At 55.5% G+C, this 18,844-nt stretch overlaps 1 protein-coding gene across 1 annotated transcript; it reads left to right on the top strand.

The window, feature by feature from the left end:
- The first annotated feature begins 802 nt into the window (after positions 1-802).
- On the top strand, positions 803-1,982 carry PTF1A (pancreas associated transcription factor 1a). The gene is made up of 2 exons (XM_058817542.1): positions 803-1,427; positions 1,522-1,982. Exons 1-2 carry the CDS (start codon positions 803-805, stop codon positions 1,722-1,724), a joined length of 828 nt encoding a protein of 275 aa, XP_058673525.1. The 3' UTR covers positions 1,725-1,982.
- The last annotated feature ends 16,862 nt before the right edge of the window (positions 1,983-18,844 follow it).

Here is an 18,844-nt window from a genome sequence, read left to right as displayed (position 1 = left end):
TGCCGAGAGGGAGGCCGTGCCAAAGCCCAGAGGCGCGTTTCGGTAGCGGCTCCTGAGGAGAGGTGCCGAGGCGCTCCGGGGCCCCTCGCCCGACGTGCGGGGCCGCCCTTGGGAGCGGCGCCGGGAGGTGCGGGGCGGTACCGGGCCGTGCGGGGCAGTGCGGGGCGGTGTCGGGAGGTGTGGGGCGGTGCGGACGGTGCCGAGCGGTGCGAGGCGGTGCGGACGGTGCCGAGCGGTGCGGGACGGTCCGGGGCAGTGCCGGACGGTGCCGGGCGGGGCGGGGCTGTGCCGAGCCGTGCGGGACGGTGCCGGGCGGTACCGGGGGGTGTCGGGCGGGGCGGGGCGGGGCGGTGCGGGGCTGTGCCGCGCCGGGCGGTACCGGGGGGTGTCGGGCGGGGCGGGGCTGTGCCGTGCCGGGCTGTGCCGGGCGGGGGCTCCGTCGGGTCCCGCCCGCCCCCCCCGCCGGGTGCTGGGCGCCTCCCCCCCGGCCGCGCGCGGGGTCCCCCGCCCCCCCCGGCGCGCCCTGATTGGCTGGCGGCGGCGCCCGGCGGCACGCGCCCGGGGATGTCGTTATAAGACCCCTCGCGTGCCGGCCCGCGGCGCCAGCGGCTCCGGCCCCTCCCGGAGAGCGGCGGCGAGGCCCGGCCCCGCCACAGCGCGGCGGGCAGGGCGGGGCGGCCCCGCCACCGGCACCGCCACCGCCGGGGCGGCTCGGGCAGCGGGCCGGACACAGCGGCTGCGGGCGCGTCCCGGCGGGGCGGCCCCCCTGCCCCGTCCCGTCCGCGCCGGGCCCGGGAGCATCATGGAGACCGTGCTGCTGGAGCACTTCCCCGGGGGGCTGGACTCTTTTTCCTCGCCCCCCTACTTCGACGAGGAGGATTTTTTCTCCGAGCCTCCTCCGCGGGACGCGCTGGCCGCGGACGGGCTGCTGGAGCCGGACGTGGATTTCCTCAGCCGGCAGCTGCAGGAGTACTACCGCGACGGCGGCGACCCCGAGGGCGGCTACCGCTGCCCGGCGCCGGCCGCCGCCTTCCCGCCGTCTCCCGCCTCGCCCGGCTTCGCCTACGAATGCTGCGGGGCGGCGGGCGCGGCCCTGCTGTCCCCCGGGGGGCGGCTCCAGGCGCTGGGCTCGGCCAAGCGGCGGCGGCGGGTGCGCTCCGAGGCGGAGCTGCAGCAGCTCCGTCAGGCCGCCAACGTGCGGGAGCGGCGGCGGATGCAGTCCATCAACGACGCCTTCGAGGGGCTGCGCTCGCACATCCCCACCCTGCCCTACGAGAAGCGCCTTTCCAAGGTGGACACGCTGCGCCTGGCCATCGGCTACATCAACTTCCTCAGCGAGCTGGTGCAGTCCGACCTGCCGCTGCGCAGCGCCAGCAGCGAGAGCCCCAGCCAGCCCAAGAAAATCATCATCTGCCACCGCGGCACAAGTAAGTGGCGGCCCGGTACGGCCTGGCACCGCGCTCCGCAGGAATGCCGGCCCCGGCAATAACCCCCTGCTCCCTTTTCCCTCCTGCCCTCCAGGATCTCCCTCTCCGAGCGACCCCGACTACGGACTCCCCCCGCTGGCCGGTCACTCGCTGTCGTGGACTGATGAAAAGCAGCTCAAGGAACAAAACATCATCCGGACAGCCAAAGTGTGGACCCCCGAGGACCCGCGGAAGGTGAACAACAAACCCTCCGTCAACGACATAGAGAACGAGCCCCCCTTCGACTACGTGGCGTGAGGCGCCGCGCGGGTGGTCCCCGCCCCCGCCCGCTCTGTACATGCTGTATGTAGAGACTATATTGTAAATGTAATTTAAGATTCAGACTCTAAGGGCAATCAAATTTATTTATCTATTTATTACGGAATAGTGATAATGAGGTAGAATCGTTTGTTTTGAATATATAATTTATATAATTTATCTTGATTTTTTTAAAGATATGCAATAGGTTTATTCCACCAGCACCTTTTTTTTTTTTTAATTTTAATGGGGGAAATACGTCAGAACCTGTGAAAATAATTTATTGCCGCACGTGGACTCTCCTTGTGTTTGTTAATAATAAACCCGAATTGTACCTTGCGGAGCAGTATATTTGTGGGAAGCGGCTTCCGAGAGCGCCGCCACATCCCGAGGAAACCTTGCAATGAACGCCTGGACCGGTGTCCCGGCGGGGCGAGCCCCAAGGCTCATGGCACCCTCAGGCCTGATGCTGGCCCCACTCTGCCCCACCGCCGGCTCGGGCTGCGCTTATAGCGCCGGGGGGACGGGGACGGGCGGGGACACACTTTCGCCTTCTCTCCACCCCTTTTGACGTCCTCTTCTGAAGTGCTTCCAACTGATGTCTTTGTGTATCTCTAGAAGGTCCCCTCCTTTCAGTGTCTCAGCACCGCTTATGGTTTCCAGCTGGAAGACCCGAGTCCCCCAACACAAACCTTGCGAGGGTGTGCGTCCCCCGCCTCGTACCCCCGACCGCGCCGCCGTGGGAATGGGCGCGCTGTCCAGAGCCGCCCAAAGCTGCTCCTGAAGCTGCCGGGGAGGGAAGGGCGTAGGCCGGGCCCGGGCGGGCTTGGGGGTCTGCCGGCTGCCCCGAGCCTTCCGCGGTTCCCCCCGCGGCCGCGTCTTGGAAACAAACCCCGCGCTCCTCGCCCCGGGGCTGCCGCTGGGGGCGGGGGAGGGGGGACAGGGGCATGGCAAAGCCATCGTGCAACTGGTGGCAGAATGGCTCCGGTAGCCCCAGCTGAGCGTGCCCGGCTGCGGAAGGGACGGCTGGGCTGCACCTGCCCGGGGGCGAGGGGCGGGGGCGGCCGGGGCCGGGCGGGCCGGGGGCTGCGAGCGCTCCCGGCGGGGGCGGGGGGCTCGGCCCGACGCCGCAGGTGCTGATTTTCCCGTGGCACCCGCGGCTCGGCCCCGACGGCTCAGCCCCCGGCAGAGCCCCAGATGCCCGGGCCGGCCCGCGGCCGGAGCAGCGCTGTCCCCGCGCGGTGCCCAGGCGGATGGGAACGGCCCGGGTGAGCCAAGGCATAATTATAACTCATCATATACTGTACATCTCTCCTTCTCTTTTTTTTTTTTTCCGAACTGCCTCAAAGTGGGAGCAATATGTTGCATGCATGCTAATTGCATTAACCTAGTTAAACACATTTAGTTCCCTAGCGCGGATGGCATGGATCTATTCCAATAGCAATTAGAGGAGCTACTTACGCACACAAACACGCCGAGGCTGGGCCGGGCCGGGGGCTGGGTGGGGAGGGAGGGGGTCATTGCTTATTTATTTGGTCACTTTTCGTGCGATTCTGGGCTGCGGCGGGGCTGACCGGCCGCAAGCCTCGCCCCGTCCGGCGGCAGGCGGGCGGTACCGGTGTCATTGAACTTAAACGGGGCTCTTTGAGAGAAAAAGAGCCGACCTATAATTCGATCTTGTCCTGTATTAGGACCTCATTAAACACAGAAAGTCGCTTTTTCACAAATGCTTCCATCAGGCATGTAATCTCATTACACTCATTAGAAAGTCAAATGTTAGTCGGACTTCAGTTTAATTATAAGTTATGGAAGTGTTGTACCGTTTCCTTCTGTGCATAGCCTCGTTCGTCTCAATTGGCTTTGGTGATGCGATTCCCCCACAATTAAAACACTACAATCATTGTTATGTGGCACCTTTTCTTTGGCGTGCCACTTTTTTGTGATTCAATGCTTCAACACATCCTTTAGTATGGTGCAGATGAAGCGGAAGAGCCGGCCTTCGCATGTAAAGCACCATGGTCTCTATCTTGTCACTCTCCCGTCTTGACTTGGCAAGTCCCTTTAAACGCAATCTTCAAAGAGACTGACAGCTCCTTTTGACTGACTCATCATCCATTCACCCCAGCGCCGCGCTCCTGCGACAGAATCCGCGGCGCAGGGCAGGAGCGACCCGCCTGTGCAGGTCCCCGGCCCAGAGGCGGCTCACGCAACGCCGCTCGCAGCTCTTGCGGCAGCTCTGGGGGGTTTGCTGCTGGGGAACACGGCTCGGCGCGGTACGGACCGGCGTGGGGAAGGCGTGACTGACAGCCCCGCAACCCCCGTTCGCAGCCGCCCGCCCCCTCCTCCCTGCGGCCGTGAGCTGCACCCTCTAGCGCTGCCCCCGGGGCCCCGTGGGCAGCGGCTCCCCGCCCCCTGCCCCGCTCCCAGAGCCCCCGCTGTCCCCCCAAATCCGCACCGGCTCCGCGGGGCCGCCCCTCCGCGCCCGCACTGCCCCGACGGCGCCCCGGGGGCGGGGGAGGCCGGTCCGAGCCCCGGGACCGTCCCGCCTCCCTCCGCCGCTGCCCGTGGCCCCGCGGGAGCTGGAAGGGAGGGCCGGAGAGAACAAAAGGGGGGAATCCCCAGCCCCGCTTGGGGCGGGAGGGAATGTTAGAGGCACTTGCGGGCGGTTTGCTTCCCGCAGGGTCGCAGCAGGGAGGTGCGGATTCTAGGTGTGCGGGCCGGTGCTGTGCTTCCCGAGCCAGCATCGCTCGCGATGCCCCAGGTGTGAAGACGACTTAATTACCGAAACCGACAGTCCTCCATAAAAAAAAAAAACCCAAACCAAACAAAAAACCCTAAATCCCAACGACAATAACAACAAAAAAACCCAACCCGAAAAACCAAAGCAACGAACAAAACCCAAAAAACAACAAGCCCCCCACCCAAAGGAAGGGAAGCATCAGACCGCTCGCCTGCACAGCCAGCAAAGGGATGGGAAGGCGTGCGTGACTTGTGGGCAGAGCGGCGCGCAGGCAGGGGCTGCCGTGGGCACTGTGAACCCGTCCCGCCGCGGTTCCCAGGGCCTCTCATCTGCCGGCAGTCGGGTGAGCGCCCTGCGAGGCGCGGGGCGTGAAGCCTCCCGAGCCCGGGATCTCATCCCTCTTTCATTCACGCATCTCTCGCTGGCACCGAGTACCAGCTGCGAGGTCGAACAAACACCAGTTGAGTGTCCCCTGGTAAACCTCCCGCTTTCCAAAGCATCCCGCAGCCGGTGGGAATGGTCCTAAATAACTCCACAACAAACCGCGTTGCCGAGACCTGGAAGCGTGGGCAGGAGGCGATTCCCACGACGGGGCCGGGGTCTGGCCAACAGGTGCTCGGGTTTGGCGGAGGGCGCCGGGGGAGCCCGGGGAGGCAGAGCCTCCGCTGCCAGAAAGCAGCCTGCTCCGGCGCCTCCGGCTTTACATGGCGTGGAAGCCGCAAACAATCGCAATGATATCTTTATTGCTAGGTTCATGTCCTGGGCTATAACATATCAATCCCTGTCGTGGTTCTCTCGGATGCACCTGGTATTTCAAACTTGTTCTTTTTGTGCTTCTGGGTCCTGGACTGCAGCTGCCTAAAGCGAGCAAAGAGAGAGGCCCTTACAATGTGTCCAAGACGTGTTGGCATGGTTTGCTTGTCTTTAATGTACCATTAACTATTGTCTTTACACAATATGGGAACTGTAAAGCATGACATGTGTTATAATAAAACACATTTTCAACGATACACTTGGACTCGGCGCTGGGATGCAAGCAAACAAACAGGCCCAAATCTTGTTTTGTCTCTCTCGCTAAGCCTACTGGCAATTAAACTTAAGACCACTGCTTTCCCCTGATCAGCCAATTAAATTTTATGTCTCCTAATTTTTCACATAGAAAAAAAGTCTCGGTGCCGGCCCCTAAAGACATTGATTTTCTTGCTATCACCTGGCGCTCAGACCTTAGTTCCATTTATCAAGAAGGGAAACGTCAGGCGTTGCATAAAGTGACTCTGTTACCATAAGGCTCTCACCATCCTGCCCTATTGTTTTCCCTTGTTAATAACTCATTACCAGGATTTAACAAATCAACCATTACATATGTTTTGTGTCTCCATATTTTGATCCGTACGATTAAGCAGATGTTACGATTGAAAATTGAAAAGTCCAAGGCTACTCTCGTCTGAAAGAAAGAGGGCAGCCTCAAACAACGAGCTAACAATGAGATTCAGAAGATCTTCAGAAAAACATTTACGACCAATAAACAGACTCCAACCTGCTCCATTTCAACCATTGTGCGCCTTAGGGGAATAATTAGGTTGAATAGGAAGAGGTCCGCGGGGTTTTCAATGCCAAGCCCACAGGTGCGGGGTGGCACGATGAATGATCCGCCTGATTTTTGCCAGGCTCAAGGGCCCTTCTCCTGGCCGGGCGAGCAGATACGAAATATTGTCATTTCTTTTAATTCACGGCGTTACTCTCAGGGCGAACAAAGGGGCGGGGGATGAATGGCTCCGGCTGCAGGCGAGGCGCGCCCGGCCGCCGCTGGCCTCTCCGGAGACCGCCCGGCGGGGCCGAGCGCGCCGCCGCCGCCGCTCCCGGGGCCCGTCCGGCCTCGGGGGGGTGTCCGTGCCCCCCGCGCGCCGCGCGTCCCCCGCGCCGCTCCCCTCGCGCCGCCGCCGCGGCCCCGCGCCGCCCCCGCGCCCCGCGCCGCCGCGCGCCTCGCCGGGACCGGACCCCGCGCGGGCGCACGTGCGCCCCGCCGCTCCCCGCGCCGCCGCCGCGGCCGGGAGGGGGCGGGCGGGGCGGCCCCGGGCCGGGGGCGGCTCCCGGCCGCGGCCCCCGGTGCGGACCCGCCGCCGTCGGGGCTCCGGCGAGCGGCAGCGGGCGGCGGCAGGGGGGCTCTCCCGCCCGCCGGCCCGCGTTGCGCATGGAGGTCTCCAAGAGGGGGCCCGGCTGCCGGGAGCCCCCGCGGGCGAGGGCGGCGCCGCCCCTGTGCGGTGGCCGCGCCGGGGGCGGCCCAGGGGGGGGCCCCGCCAGGAGCCGTCGCGTCGCGCCGCGGGGCCGCCTCTGGCGGCGGCCACGCCGGAATGAGCGGGGCTCCCCCCGGGCGGCCCCTGGGGCGGCGGCGCCGGCTCCGAAGGCAGCACTCCACTTTGCGTCTGCGGGCGCAGTAGCCGACCGGGCGGCCGGGAGCCGGCGCGCAGGGGACCCACGGGAGCGCCGACCCCCTGCCCGCCCCGGTCCCCGCGTCCCCAGCCTCCGCCTGCCGCCCCGGATCGGTGCGGACCCCGCTTTTCCCGTGCACCTCCTCTGCGCAACCCGGAACGCCGAGCGGCTTGGAGAAGGCAGGGCCGGTCCGGTGCCGCCGTGTCAGCCCCGTTCTGGCGCCCCGCAGGACAGCACCGGGGTGTCGAGAGGCTCTGCCCGGCCCTGCCCGGCCCCGCCCGGACGGACCGTAGCCACCCCGGTCCCCCTGAACCTCGCCACCCCGGGATTTCCAGCTGGAACGGCGCGGCCCGAGCCTGCGGCCCCGCCGGGCGGGGGCTGTCCGCTCCCCGAGTACTGGCAGCGCCCGGGGCCGCACGGGCCGGAGCAGCCGCCGCCAGCGCCCCTCGCCCCGACGGGGCCGGAGCCCTCTGCCGTGACGGGCGCGGTAAGGGGACCGGGCAGAGAGAGGGGACTCGGCGGAGGAGCTCCGCACTCCCCGGGTGGATGAAGGCGGCTTCCCGTTCTGGGAAATGCCTCCGCCGAGCGCCCCGACGGCTGCACAGACCCCCGAGTTCACAGGGGCCGGGACCGACTCAGGGCGGCCGCTCAGCGCCCCCGCCTCCCGCGCTCCGGCCCCGGGCAGAGCCACGGCCGGGCCGGAGCCACGGCGCGAACCGGGCGGACGCTCCACAGAGGATGGCGGGCGGGGACGGCCCCGGGCGAGGCGGGCATCCCCGACGGCTCCGACCCCCACTCGGGCGGTACCACGGGGAGCTGCCCCTTGCTGCTGGAAGCGAGAAGCGGCCCGAGGCGCGGTGGGGCGAGCGGGGAGAGACCCTGTAGTGTTAACGCGGCTCGGAGAGCCTCTCTCGGGCCTGTGGGCTGGGAATGGCTGTTTTGGGAAATGGGGGAAAACGCGGTGCCTCCGGGACTTGTCTGACCGATCGCGCCCGCCGGCGTGGGGAGAGCGGGGTCGGGATGCGCGGAGCACTGCGGCCCCCCCTCGGCGGAGCGCAGCCCGCGACAGTGACCTTCCCGCGGGGGGGACCGGGACGCGCCTTTCACGGAATTAGCCGCACAGACGTCTCGCTATAACTTTTGTTCCCTGCCACCGCCCGGACACGGCGCACCCGCTCCGCAGCCAGCCCGTCCCGTCCCCGACGGCTCTCGCCGTGCCCTGCCCCGACAATGCGTGAAATGCATCACTGTCACCGGGCGCGGGTGACAGATGAGGCGAAGGCGCGGACCCCTCGCCAAGGTCAAGTTGAAGATGCCGGTGGCGGTGCGGTCGCCGCCGGCTGAAGCTGAGCGAGGCCCTGGCGGGGGCCCTTTCCGAGGTTTCATTTCCAGCTCCCCCGTTTCCCCTGTGCCGGCCCTGGCTCCGGGGACCGGCGGGGCCGAGGCGCGGGCCGAGGGCGCGGGGTGCTGCTCGGTGCTGCGCGGGGGTGCTGCCGCCGCGGAATGCCGGAGCGCCGGGCCCCGGGGGTGCGGGTCCGGCCCAGCCGGGCCGTGCTGGGCCTGGCCGGGGCGCGGAGCTCCGGTCGCGGTCACAAGCGCGGTCACCGCCTTGAAATAAACTGCAAAACTCTTCGGGGTCAGTTTTACCCCGCGCTCAGCAAAAGTTTTCCAAACGGAGTCTGGTTAAACAGACACTTCGCCCTGCTCCCGGCTCCCTCTCTCCCTCGCCCTGTGATGATTGATATTTTTTATTCAGCCAACTTTTATTTACCTTGCAAAAATGTTGGGGACAAATGTGATAAATTACAGATATGCAAATTTCTTTGAATGGCGTTGTAAGTGTGTCTCGCTGGAGCTGAATAAGTCCTTGCAAGTCGGTCTGCGCGCACTCAGGACCCCAGGGAGCTGATCAAAGCACCCTTTCTCTTTCATCCCCAGTATTCTCCTCCAAACTATTTCGATACAATATGTTTCCATGATGCACTTAATGTGCTAGGGACACAGAACTCATTACAACCTAGCTAGTTCTGCCGACCCCTTTGTTCAGAGGCATAAAGTTTAAAAAAAAAGGAGGGGTGGAGGGGGGGCGAGAGCTGCTAGTTGCCAGCTTTCTGAAACGTTAAAGCATGCGTCATTTTTCACCAGGTCTCGTCTTGATATCCTCAAAAGACAAACTATGAAACCGGCCTCAGCCCTTTCTGGCATTAATTACGCTGCTGTCCAGCCGATCTGTTTTTCCTATTATATGCATTTCTCAGCAGGGATTTTTTTTTTTTTTTTTTTTTGCAAGACTAATGCAGCTGCAAGTCGATGTATGAATACGTTGTATCGGTATAGAAAAAAAAATAAGTGGAAAGGCTGAAAAAGATGTCAAAGTCAATGCTGACGTTTTTCTTGTTTGCCCCACGTTTGAGACAGTGACTTTGGAAAAGAGTTTTGAATCACCCTGCTATGCTAACTGATTTTGCCTCGAATTATAAGCTTCTTAGAAGGGAAAAATCTCAGCTGGAGGCTGGTGAAAGCAGGTTACTTGTTTATTGAATGCCTATGCGCCCAACAATTTTTTTTTTTTTTCCGGAGAAACGCTTCAAAGATTTGGAGAAATCACCGAAAATTAGAATCCCCGAGTTCAGGGTGATCCATTTCAAACCCATGGCGAGGTGGCGGCTGTTTGGGGAAATGACTCCAGCGGGATGACAGTAAGAAATAAACTCTATTTCAGCGGATGGCGCGTTTGTTTACGGGGTTGATTGGTTGACGGAAATGGCTGGCAGCCAGTTCTGGGAAAGATTCCAGACCTGACTCCGATTAACCCTCTCTGGTGAAACTCTGCTGGAAACCAACTCACCAGCAATTGCCATTAATCTACTTACTAATTAAGCCAATTCATTTCTAAAGGAGAAAAATTCCTTTCTTTGGCCAAACTGATGGGAGGAAATTTGAAAGAAGCGCCAAACTGTGTAACTGTAATTCAGCCAAGGACTGCTAAAACAAGGTGTTGATATATAGCTGGAGATTTAAAACAAGTTTCTAGGGCAACAATCCTTTGGAGACGGTGGTATATAGTGCATAGTAGATGAAGCTCGAATAATGGTGGACTGCAGTGTGCAATTGTACGGACATTGGTTGGAACCAGGACTGCTTTTCCCAATTAAGCCGCTCGAGGCTTTTACTCCTAATAATTTATCTGTCCTGTTTTAACGTTTCAGCCTTGGGTGACAGCTACAAAGACCATCTGTGCCGGACCCAGTCAACATGGTCATAGAATCATAGAAAACACTCTATTGGAAGGCACCCACAAAGGTCATAGAACTCCAACTCCTGGCTCTGAGCAGGGCAACCCCAAAAATCACGTCATGTGCCTGAGACCATTGTCCAGGCGCTTCTTGCCCTCTGTCAGGCTCAGTGCCGTGACCCCTTCCTTGGATGCAGAACCTGACGTGCAGCTTTTGGGCGGCGAGGACATTCCATGTCCCCTGTCCCGGGGTCCGGACCAGCCCCAGAGGACACAGGGACGCACTCTGCCCTCGCAGGGCTCTGTGCCCGCGGCGCTGAAGCCGTGCCAGGGCAGCCTGGCGTCCCCAAGGTGCCGCTCCAAGGCTCTCCGTGGCGCTGAGGTGTCACCTTTAGGCGGGCAGGAAAAGAAAACATTTTCTTTAGTTCGGTCTGGGCGGGGGAAGAGAAGTCCCAGTGTGACCCGGCCGCCGGCCGAGGCCTCGGTGAGCCGGCCCGGAGGGTGGGTGCCCTTTTCAGAGGCAGCAGAGCACCTGCAAGATGAGGAGTGGAGGTCATGAGGGAGAGCTTCACCCTTGGAGCCGGCACCTGCAGGAGAAGGAGCAGCCCTGGGCTCCCTGCGCTGTCTGTGGCCCTGCAGGCAGCATCCCTGCCCGCCCTCGCCCCCGGGGCCCGGCTCCAGCACACTGCAGGGCACCCGCCGTCCCGGGCAGACCCGGGACCCCTTCACCCTTCGCTCCTGCCTCTGAAACAGCCGTGTCCCCCGCTGTTCTCTGCCCCGCACCGCTCACAGAGCAGCCACCGCTCCCCGTGCGGTCCCTTCTGTGCCCGCGGTGGCAGCAGCGCTGGCATTGCCCTGGCATCCCCCGGGCAGCGCTGGCATCCCCGGGCAGGGCTGAGGCTGTGGGGCTGTGACAGGCACGCAGCGGGGAAGGGAAGGTGCCCAGCCCCAGGACACGGCGCTCCCCAGAGCTGCGCCCCCCGCGCCCCAACCCCGGGCGCATTAAGGGCGCATTAAGGGCGTAGCCCCCGGGGCTATGGCGCTGAGAGATGGCACATTGAAGGAAGGATAGTTTTAAATCAGTGCAACCGATCCTTCGTTTTTTTCTTGCTGTTGTGTTTCGTTTGCTTTGCTTTTGTTTCTGTTCAGGTGCGGGCAATCGCAGGAGGAACAAATTAAGCGCTCGGCGGAGCCGTCTCCGGACAAGGCGGTGGTGGTCAAAGCGCTCGGCGGGAGGCAGGAGGATGCTGAGCCCTGGACATGAACAAACCACCCTCCCAGAAAGCAGCAGCCCCGTCTCATTGCACCAAAATGACAAAATCTCCTGAAATACGTGGTACCACCAAGTGATGACAGCAGAGCTACGGACGCAAGCTGGAGAGGAACGGGGAAACATTTCCTCCAGCAGCTGATGGCAAAACTTAACAGGTGATGTGGGTAGTGCGCTGTGTCTTCCTACCTCAAGCAAACACTCAACTTCTTCATTTAAGCCTCTCTCTGAGATCATAAAAAATAGGATGCAATATCCTAAAAAGACTAATGACATTTCACAGGTAATGCAATTTAGAAAGAGACACTTCCATGTTTTCTTTTCCAACAATGTGCATTTTTGTAAACTGCTATAAATTGCAATTCAAAAGCCCTGATCTCGCCATCCCCAATCATTTTTTATACTGATCAAATGAATGCAGATACTCCCATTTGGGAGGGGCGACATGACATTTCACTTGGCAGTTCTAAACAGGTCACAGACCTTTCACAGACCCTAAGGCAGTGGGAGGGAGCTCTTTACGAAACCGTGTAACCAAATCAAACCAATGGTTACCCCTTTTCAATACCATTGGAATGGTTTGCACAATGCTATTCACATAGCAGCAGAGAAACTGAAAGGATGGTCATCCAATGGAAATTTCTTTTCTTTTGTTTAAACTTGTGGAGCTCCAAAAAAAGAAAAAATTACTTTTACAAACAATTACTTTTTGTATGACAAAAAGCTAAACACTTCTACGTACGTGTACACCAGGGCCTTCAGCGCGCCTGGATGTTTATACAGATATAGTCACACATCTGTGTGTGGGGATGTACATTTATTGGAGATGTTGCTTTGTCTGAAGCCATAGGCACAAAGACACAACATGGCTGCCCTGGAGATGACCTATTGCTTTCAAGTTGCTTGAACACATCAGAATTTCTATTGTTGAGGTTGATTAATTGAAACTGATAAGTTACCATGAATAAAGATTGTTTTTCTGTTTAATGTGGTGGGCCTGATTTGGTAAATGCTTCATTCATGTAGCCTTGCAGTGCAGCATATGGGCAAGATTCATTCAGTATCGCAAACATATACAATTTATTATGCCTGTATGGTCACAACCAAAAGGCCTTTCTATTTTAATGACAAACTTTGAATGAAAAATTCCATTTAAAGAGTCACTAACATTTAGTGCGACTTTGTAATTTATTCCTGTTGCCGGCTGCCGGGCAATCGAGCCCTTGCAAGAGCGAAGGCGCAGCGGGCAGGGCGGGCTCCGGGGCCGAACAGCCGCCGCTCGCCGCCCCACGCGTGTGAGGGCGCTCCCGGTGCCGCACGGCGCCCGTGGGCCCAGCGCCGTCGGGCCGCGCCACCGGGGCCGCCCTGGGCTGGACGGGGCGGGCGAGGGACCCGCCGGGGCCTCCAGGGCCGCCTGTCCGGGCACAGCCCCCACGGGCCCGCGGGCCGCTCTGCCCGGAGCGGGAGCCCCCGGTGCCCACCCGGCCCTCAGAGGAGCCGCCGTGCCCTCCCCGTGCCCCGCCCGTGCCCGGGGTCCCGAGGGGCTGCGCGGCACCGGCGGGGGCTCCACGGGGCTCTCCGCACCCCCTCGGAGCGCACCCCGTCCCCGGGAGCGGCGGGATGCCCGTGGGTGCCGAGGGTGTCCCGCCGGGTGTCGTCCCCGGCCGCGGGTGCCGATGACATGGAAAGGGCACGGGAGAGACAGAAGGCTCCGTCTCCAGTAGATAGGCTGGCCCAGGGCGTTGGGTTGATACTCCAGAATGAAGTTAAGCCCCACTGTAGGCACCTTGCTTCAAGAATTTACACCCTAACCTTTCTCCTCGCCTGTCTCTTGCTGGATAACCACTGGTCTAAAAGTTTCCAACACAGACCATTCTCAGCCTTGACCTCACTTCTGCTTAAAAAGCCCGTGTGGTTTTCTGCATGATCCATTCCCAAGCGAAACAGGTCAAAACAGCAAAAAAGCCCATGTGGAATTCTGCATGATCCATTCCGAAGTGAAACAGGTCAAAACAGCAACAAAGCCTCACCCACCAAAGGAAAAAGGATCGAACTTGAAATAAAGGTGCGACGAAGACATGCCAAGAGCTACTGTGTGGCGCAAACCACTGCATTTCAGTCCACGTGTAGGGGCTTTGGTGCTGTTCCTGTCTGTTTGAGGGGATTGTAAAGCAACGTTTCACAATATCAGCATGTTCGTCAGACAAAGTAGAGGTTCTGCAATATCACAAATAAGCAATTAATTATGGGGGTGAAATTTAAGAAAAATCCCTTGAAAGAGCCCTTTCAAGCATTTTTTTTTTAAAAATATGACCTCTTAACCTGCTCCTTCTCGATTGACAGAGTAATTTGAAACAGAAACAATGTAATCTATCAAAATAAGTTGTGTTACTTCTGTAAATCAGATATTTATGTTTGAGCTTTCTCCTACTGACAAGCTGTAAAGGCCCACTGTTATTCCAAGGCTTTATCTCTGAGATTCTTGTCTTTTCTGCTCATTAAGAGTCTGTCTATAGATTACAAAGTCAATAGATGCAAACACCAGACTGTGAGAAAACTCTCCCTGAGTACATAAGAATCAACAACACTGGATGCTATACAATGGAAAGCATAGATGTTTGTAGGTGTTCGGTTTTATCATCTTCAAACAAGGAAGAGAGTAAATATTGTGGCAAAATTTCACCTTCCAGTGTTGCACACTTCCTTCTGCCATCCCTAAAGGTGGATCTCTCCGCAGCATCATTTCAAAAGGGCAGATGTAAGTTTAAATAAAAGACAGTTTACCACTGTTTCGAGTTTTCTAGCCATAGCTGCAGTGCTGATTATAAATCCATCTAGGAGGTGGTGGGCCTGGAAGGGATTAGTTTGCAGCTACTTTTATGGATTATCCTGTAGAGGCATGACGGGATCTAGTGGAGCTCTTTCACATCACTAAGAGACTGAAGGGTCCCAGGACCTGAACAGGCTCCTTCAGTCTTTAAGTGATGTGAAAGAGCATCTTCAGATCTTGAGAGGTATTTCGAGGGGCAGATTTTCAGTATTTCCTACACTATTGCATCCAAGTTACTATATGAACATTTTTTTAAAGTGCTGCAATGTGTGCATTCTCGATATTCCTTTGTGGTCTCATGTTAAAACGAGACTAAAGTAAAACATATCCACAGACAAAACTCTCAGCTTCAACCCAAACCACATAAGGGGAGATTATATAATGAGGAAGCTGAAGCATAGACTCCAATGGATTTTGCCAAGTTGTTAATAATCCAATATCACAGTCAATAACAGTCTTTTAGATATCTACAGGTAGTGTTTGGGGCCACCCTTAAAAGCTGGCAAAACGCCGAAGTGATTTCCCAAGCTGCCTGTGGGTACCAGCAGGTCTCAGAGGGCACAGCTGGAGAGAAACCGGCTCGGCCCGGCCCGACTCGGCTCGGCTCGGCTCGGCTCGGCTCGGCTCGGCTCGGCCCGACTCGGCCCGACTCGGCTCGGCTCGGCCCGGGGCTGCGGTGCCGCCGCGGCGGGGGCGGGAGCGGGAGCGGCTCCGCGGGGCTGAGCGGGGCTGGAGATGGGAGCGGGGCTGGAGATGGGAGCGGGGCTGAGCGGGGAGCGGGGCTGGAGGTGGGAGCGGGGCTGGAGATGGGAGCGGGGCTGAGCGGGGAGCGGGGCTGGAGATGGGAGCGGGGCTGGAGGTGGGAGCGGGGCTGGAGATGGGAGCGGGGCTGGAGGTGGGAGCGGGGCTGGAGATGGGAGCGGGGCTGGAGATGGGAGCGGGGCTGGAGGTGGGAGCGGGGCTGAGCGGGGAGCGGGGCTGGAGATGGGAGCGGGGCTGGAGGTGGGAGCGGGGCTGGAGGTGGGAGCGGGGCTGAGCGGGGAGCGGGGCTGAATGTGGGTCGCAGCCCCACCAGCGTCTTCTTCCCCGTGCTGCCAATGGTTCCCATCACACCTTTATGATAACTCAGCGTTCCGTGCTGAAAGAGCGATGAAGTTTCAGAGCAAGGTGCAATCAACACTTTCCCGTTTGCCCAGCAGCAAGGTAGACCCGGCGTCTTCCCGGATGCTAAATTAACTTTGGGACGGGAGGGAGGTAGGAAACTTTAAGGTGGTTTGATGCTTTACAGTTGGCACCTCGTTTATTCCTGCTGAATTAACTTTTCCTGCCCATGCTATTGTCATGCAGCACCCGCTCAGGTGTGTGGGGCTCTTCCACTTCTCCTGCTACACGGAGCAGTAACTCCTCGGAGCCCTGAGAGAGCCTCCTCCACAGCAGAGCTTTACACCTGGGTACGTGTGCCCAGCAAGGCTGGACTTACAGATCATACTTGTAACTGCCTTATAAAAGCAGCAAAGAATTGAGAAAGTTCTACTTGAAAAATAGATAAGGTGGAGGCAGGTGTACAAGCTGGAACCTTTCTAAGATAGAGGACTTATAAACTATTTTGTTTTGCAGGATGTTAACCTAGCATATGATTTTCTCTTTTACCTTTAAAAGGTTTAAGGTTCAACATACTACATTTTAAATAAAAATATATTTGTATGGAAATAACCCATATTGAAGCTGATAAAGTCCCAATTATCTTTACTATGAATCCTATTGTATTATTAAACTTGTATGTGGAGGTAGACAATTGGGGGAAGTGATGTACCACTTGAATCCTAAATTCAGGAACTTCAAGAATAGATAAAAGAAACAGTTCACTTCCTAAAATGTACTTGATTTATATTATCATACATTCCTTAGCCTCTGTTTTTTCATGTCGTTGCCGAAGTAATTATTTATTTCATTAAACATCAGCAAACTTATTCACAGAAACAATCCTATGCATTAAAACATTGTTATTTTCTTGTTTTAAGAATAATTTCCTAAGCTGAAAACAATTCTAAGCAATTAACATACCTGAGATTTACTGCAATTAATTCTACCTTGGTATACAGAATTCTCTGGATTTATCCATGGGATTTATCTGGATACAACCAAGAGATGATTCCACTGGTGCTCTGATGCTTTGACATGGAGCACTGAAATTGTTCTCACTTTCACACTGTTTGTGAGTGTCACCAAAGTGATGCATTTCACCCTTTTAAAAAGGAAATTCACATTAATTTCGCTAAGTGAAAATTTCTGAACTGATGTCAATAATACTTCTATAAGCTGACAGTTCACAATAAAATCAATCAAGGATATTTTAAATAAGAATCATAAACCCAAAGCATTCCTTTATGTTTGCATCTGTTATGAGGGTTTTGGAATCTTGAAAAGAAACTCTAGCTTGTCATTCTTGACATAAAATGGATAATTTTAAAATCAAGTACTTTTGTACCATTCCTTTCTGAAACTGGGCTAGCAGGGTTCTAATACATTTCTTTGGAAAGCTGGACCATGAAATTTCCAATTTGTAACTTTTTAGAGTTTTCCTCTCTGAAAATTTGCTCAGATGATATGAAGCAAATTCCTTCTATTATTGAAAGAGTAAATCCTTGCCTGTTTTTGGGCCATCTACAGTGCTTGGTAGTTTAAAAATCTTATTTCAATAACCTCTGTTTTCTGTCTGATATTTATTTATTACTGCTGTTTTTTTAGGGTAGGTTGTCTCTCTGTCACTATAGGTACAGAAACTCATGAATTCAAGACTGGAAGTGTTGGGAAGCCTTTTCCTCATCCTCAGCTCACACTTATCACAGACAGTTCCTGATAACTTTCTTTTGTTGGTGTGTGCTTATGTATACACTCATCTGATGTGTGACTCCTAAAAGTCTCCAGAGGAAGATCCTGCAGTCAGTATTGAATAAGGATTTTGGGACTGTGCTCCCATGTCAAGACATCAGCATTGACAGAGGTGGAAATGAGAGATTTTGCAAAGAAACCCCTTTGAGTACTTCCATTGTGCCCATATTCTATAAACTGTGATAGGTGAATGTTCAAAATCTTCACAGAAAGCCTGAGGCAATAGTCCCATGGGAGAGGACAGGCAAAGTATTTTGCAAATACTTTAACTTGGGAAGAGGTGAGAAAGAAGGACATTTCTTCTTTGAAAATTGTTCATTTCCTTAGTATTTTTTGTTCATCCCAGCATTTATGATGAGAGGATGTAGGGATACCAAACAGAAAATCCATATGTCCCAATAGATGGGATGCCTTCCAATAATTTACTTGGATATGGCAGCTGGGATGAGTTTGGTTACTACAGAATATTCAACACAGTTTACCAGGAGTCAGGAAGAGACCTTGCAGGGCAAAGAAGTAATTGAAAATATTAAGGATTCCTTCAGAATATCCCATATGCTCTTTGAGGGGTAACTGTGGGGCAGACATCAGCCAGTGGGACAGGTCTCTAACCAGAATGACATTACATAGCACTGGTAATTAGATCAATTATTTCTGTATAGCTTCAATTATGCATGCAGACATTGCACTCTCCAGCCTAATCAACTATTCATGAGAATGCCATCAAGCCTTGTGCAGAAGCCAAAACACAACTATCTGTTGGAGGAGTCTTGTTGAGTCACAGTTTTCCATATACTCTTTCAAATCACTGAAATTATGAATTTATTGTAACTGATTTTCAATAATATTAAGGTGTCAAGGTTAGGCTTGCTCTAAAAGAAATTAATAATTAATTTATTTCTAAGAATTTTCCCTAGTTAAGGGAATATTTTCCTTTCAGTTAAACTGATAATGAAGTGAATGTTCTTGATTGGCCAACTAATACTTTTTTTTTTCTTTCCAAAGTTCTGAAAAGATATTATAACTATGATAACTAAGATACTATATTCTGAAAAGATATGATAACTATGTACCAGACAAGAGGATTTTGGTATGAAAGCAACTGCTAAAGTATTTCAGAAATAGGAATATTCTCACACATTTTCCTTTGTGCTCCGCATTGCCCCAGGGAAGGTAGCAACAATTTTTTCAAGTCATCAGAAAAGCATGACACCCTTGTTGGTGAAAATGTAGTTTCTTTGTAACACAATGTAGCTGATAGTATTTCAGTATCTAAAAAACCCCAAAACAAACAAAAACCCCCCAAACACAAACATTTTTCCTAATTCAGCCAATATTCAGTTTTTAGTAAGAGTGATCAGTCTAATGAAATAAACCAAGTCCATACTACAGTTTTGCAATCTGGAACATGCTTCTGTCTTGCTAAAAGAGAGTGCAGAACATTTCCCATGCATTTTTGATCAGAGTGAAATGAAGTCACATTTAAGTCTCTAGGCTTTTTTGGAGCCCTATATCTTCATTCTTCCCTTGAGACTTTAGTAAGCAAGACTCTGGAGAATGTTAAATGACATTTGGCACCTAAGTATGGGATGGAATCACAGATTGCACTTGGAAAACCAAAGAATCATAGGCTGTGTTATGCCTGGCTATTTTCTGTTCATCATCTATGAAAAACTCAGGTGGAAATTATAATTTGACATGGTAGAAAAGAAGGCAAAGGCCA

This window comes from Ammospiza caudacuta, chromosome 1, assembly GCF_027887145.1.
Source record: "Ammospiza caudacuta isolate bAmmCau1 chromosome 1, bAmmCau1.pri, whole genome shotgun sequence".
Taxonomy (NCBI): domain Eukaryota; kingdom Metazoa; phylum Chordata; class Aves; order Passeriformes; family Passerellidae; genus Ammospiza; species Ammospiza caudacuta.
Note: the sequence above shows the minus strand (reverse complement) of the source record. Positions and strands in the feature narration are given on the sequence as shown.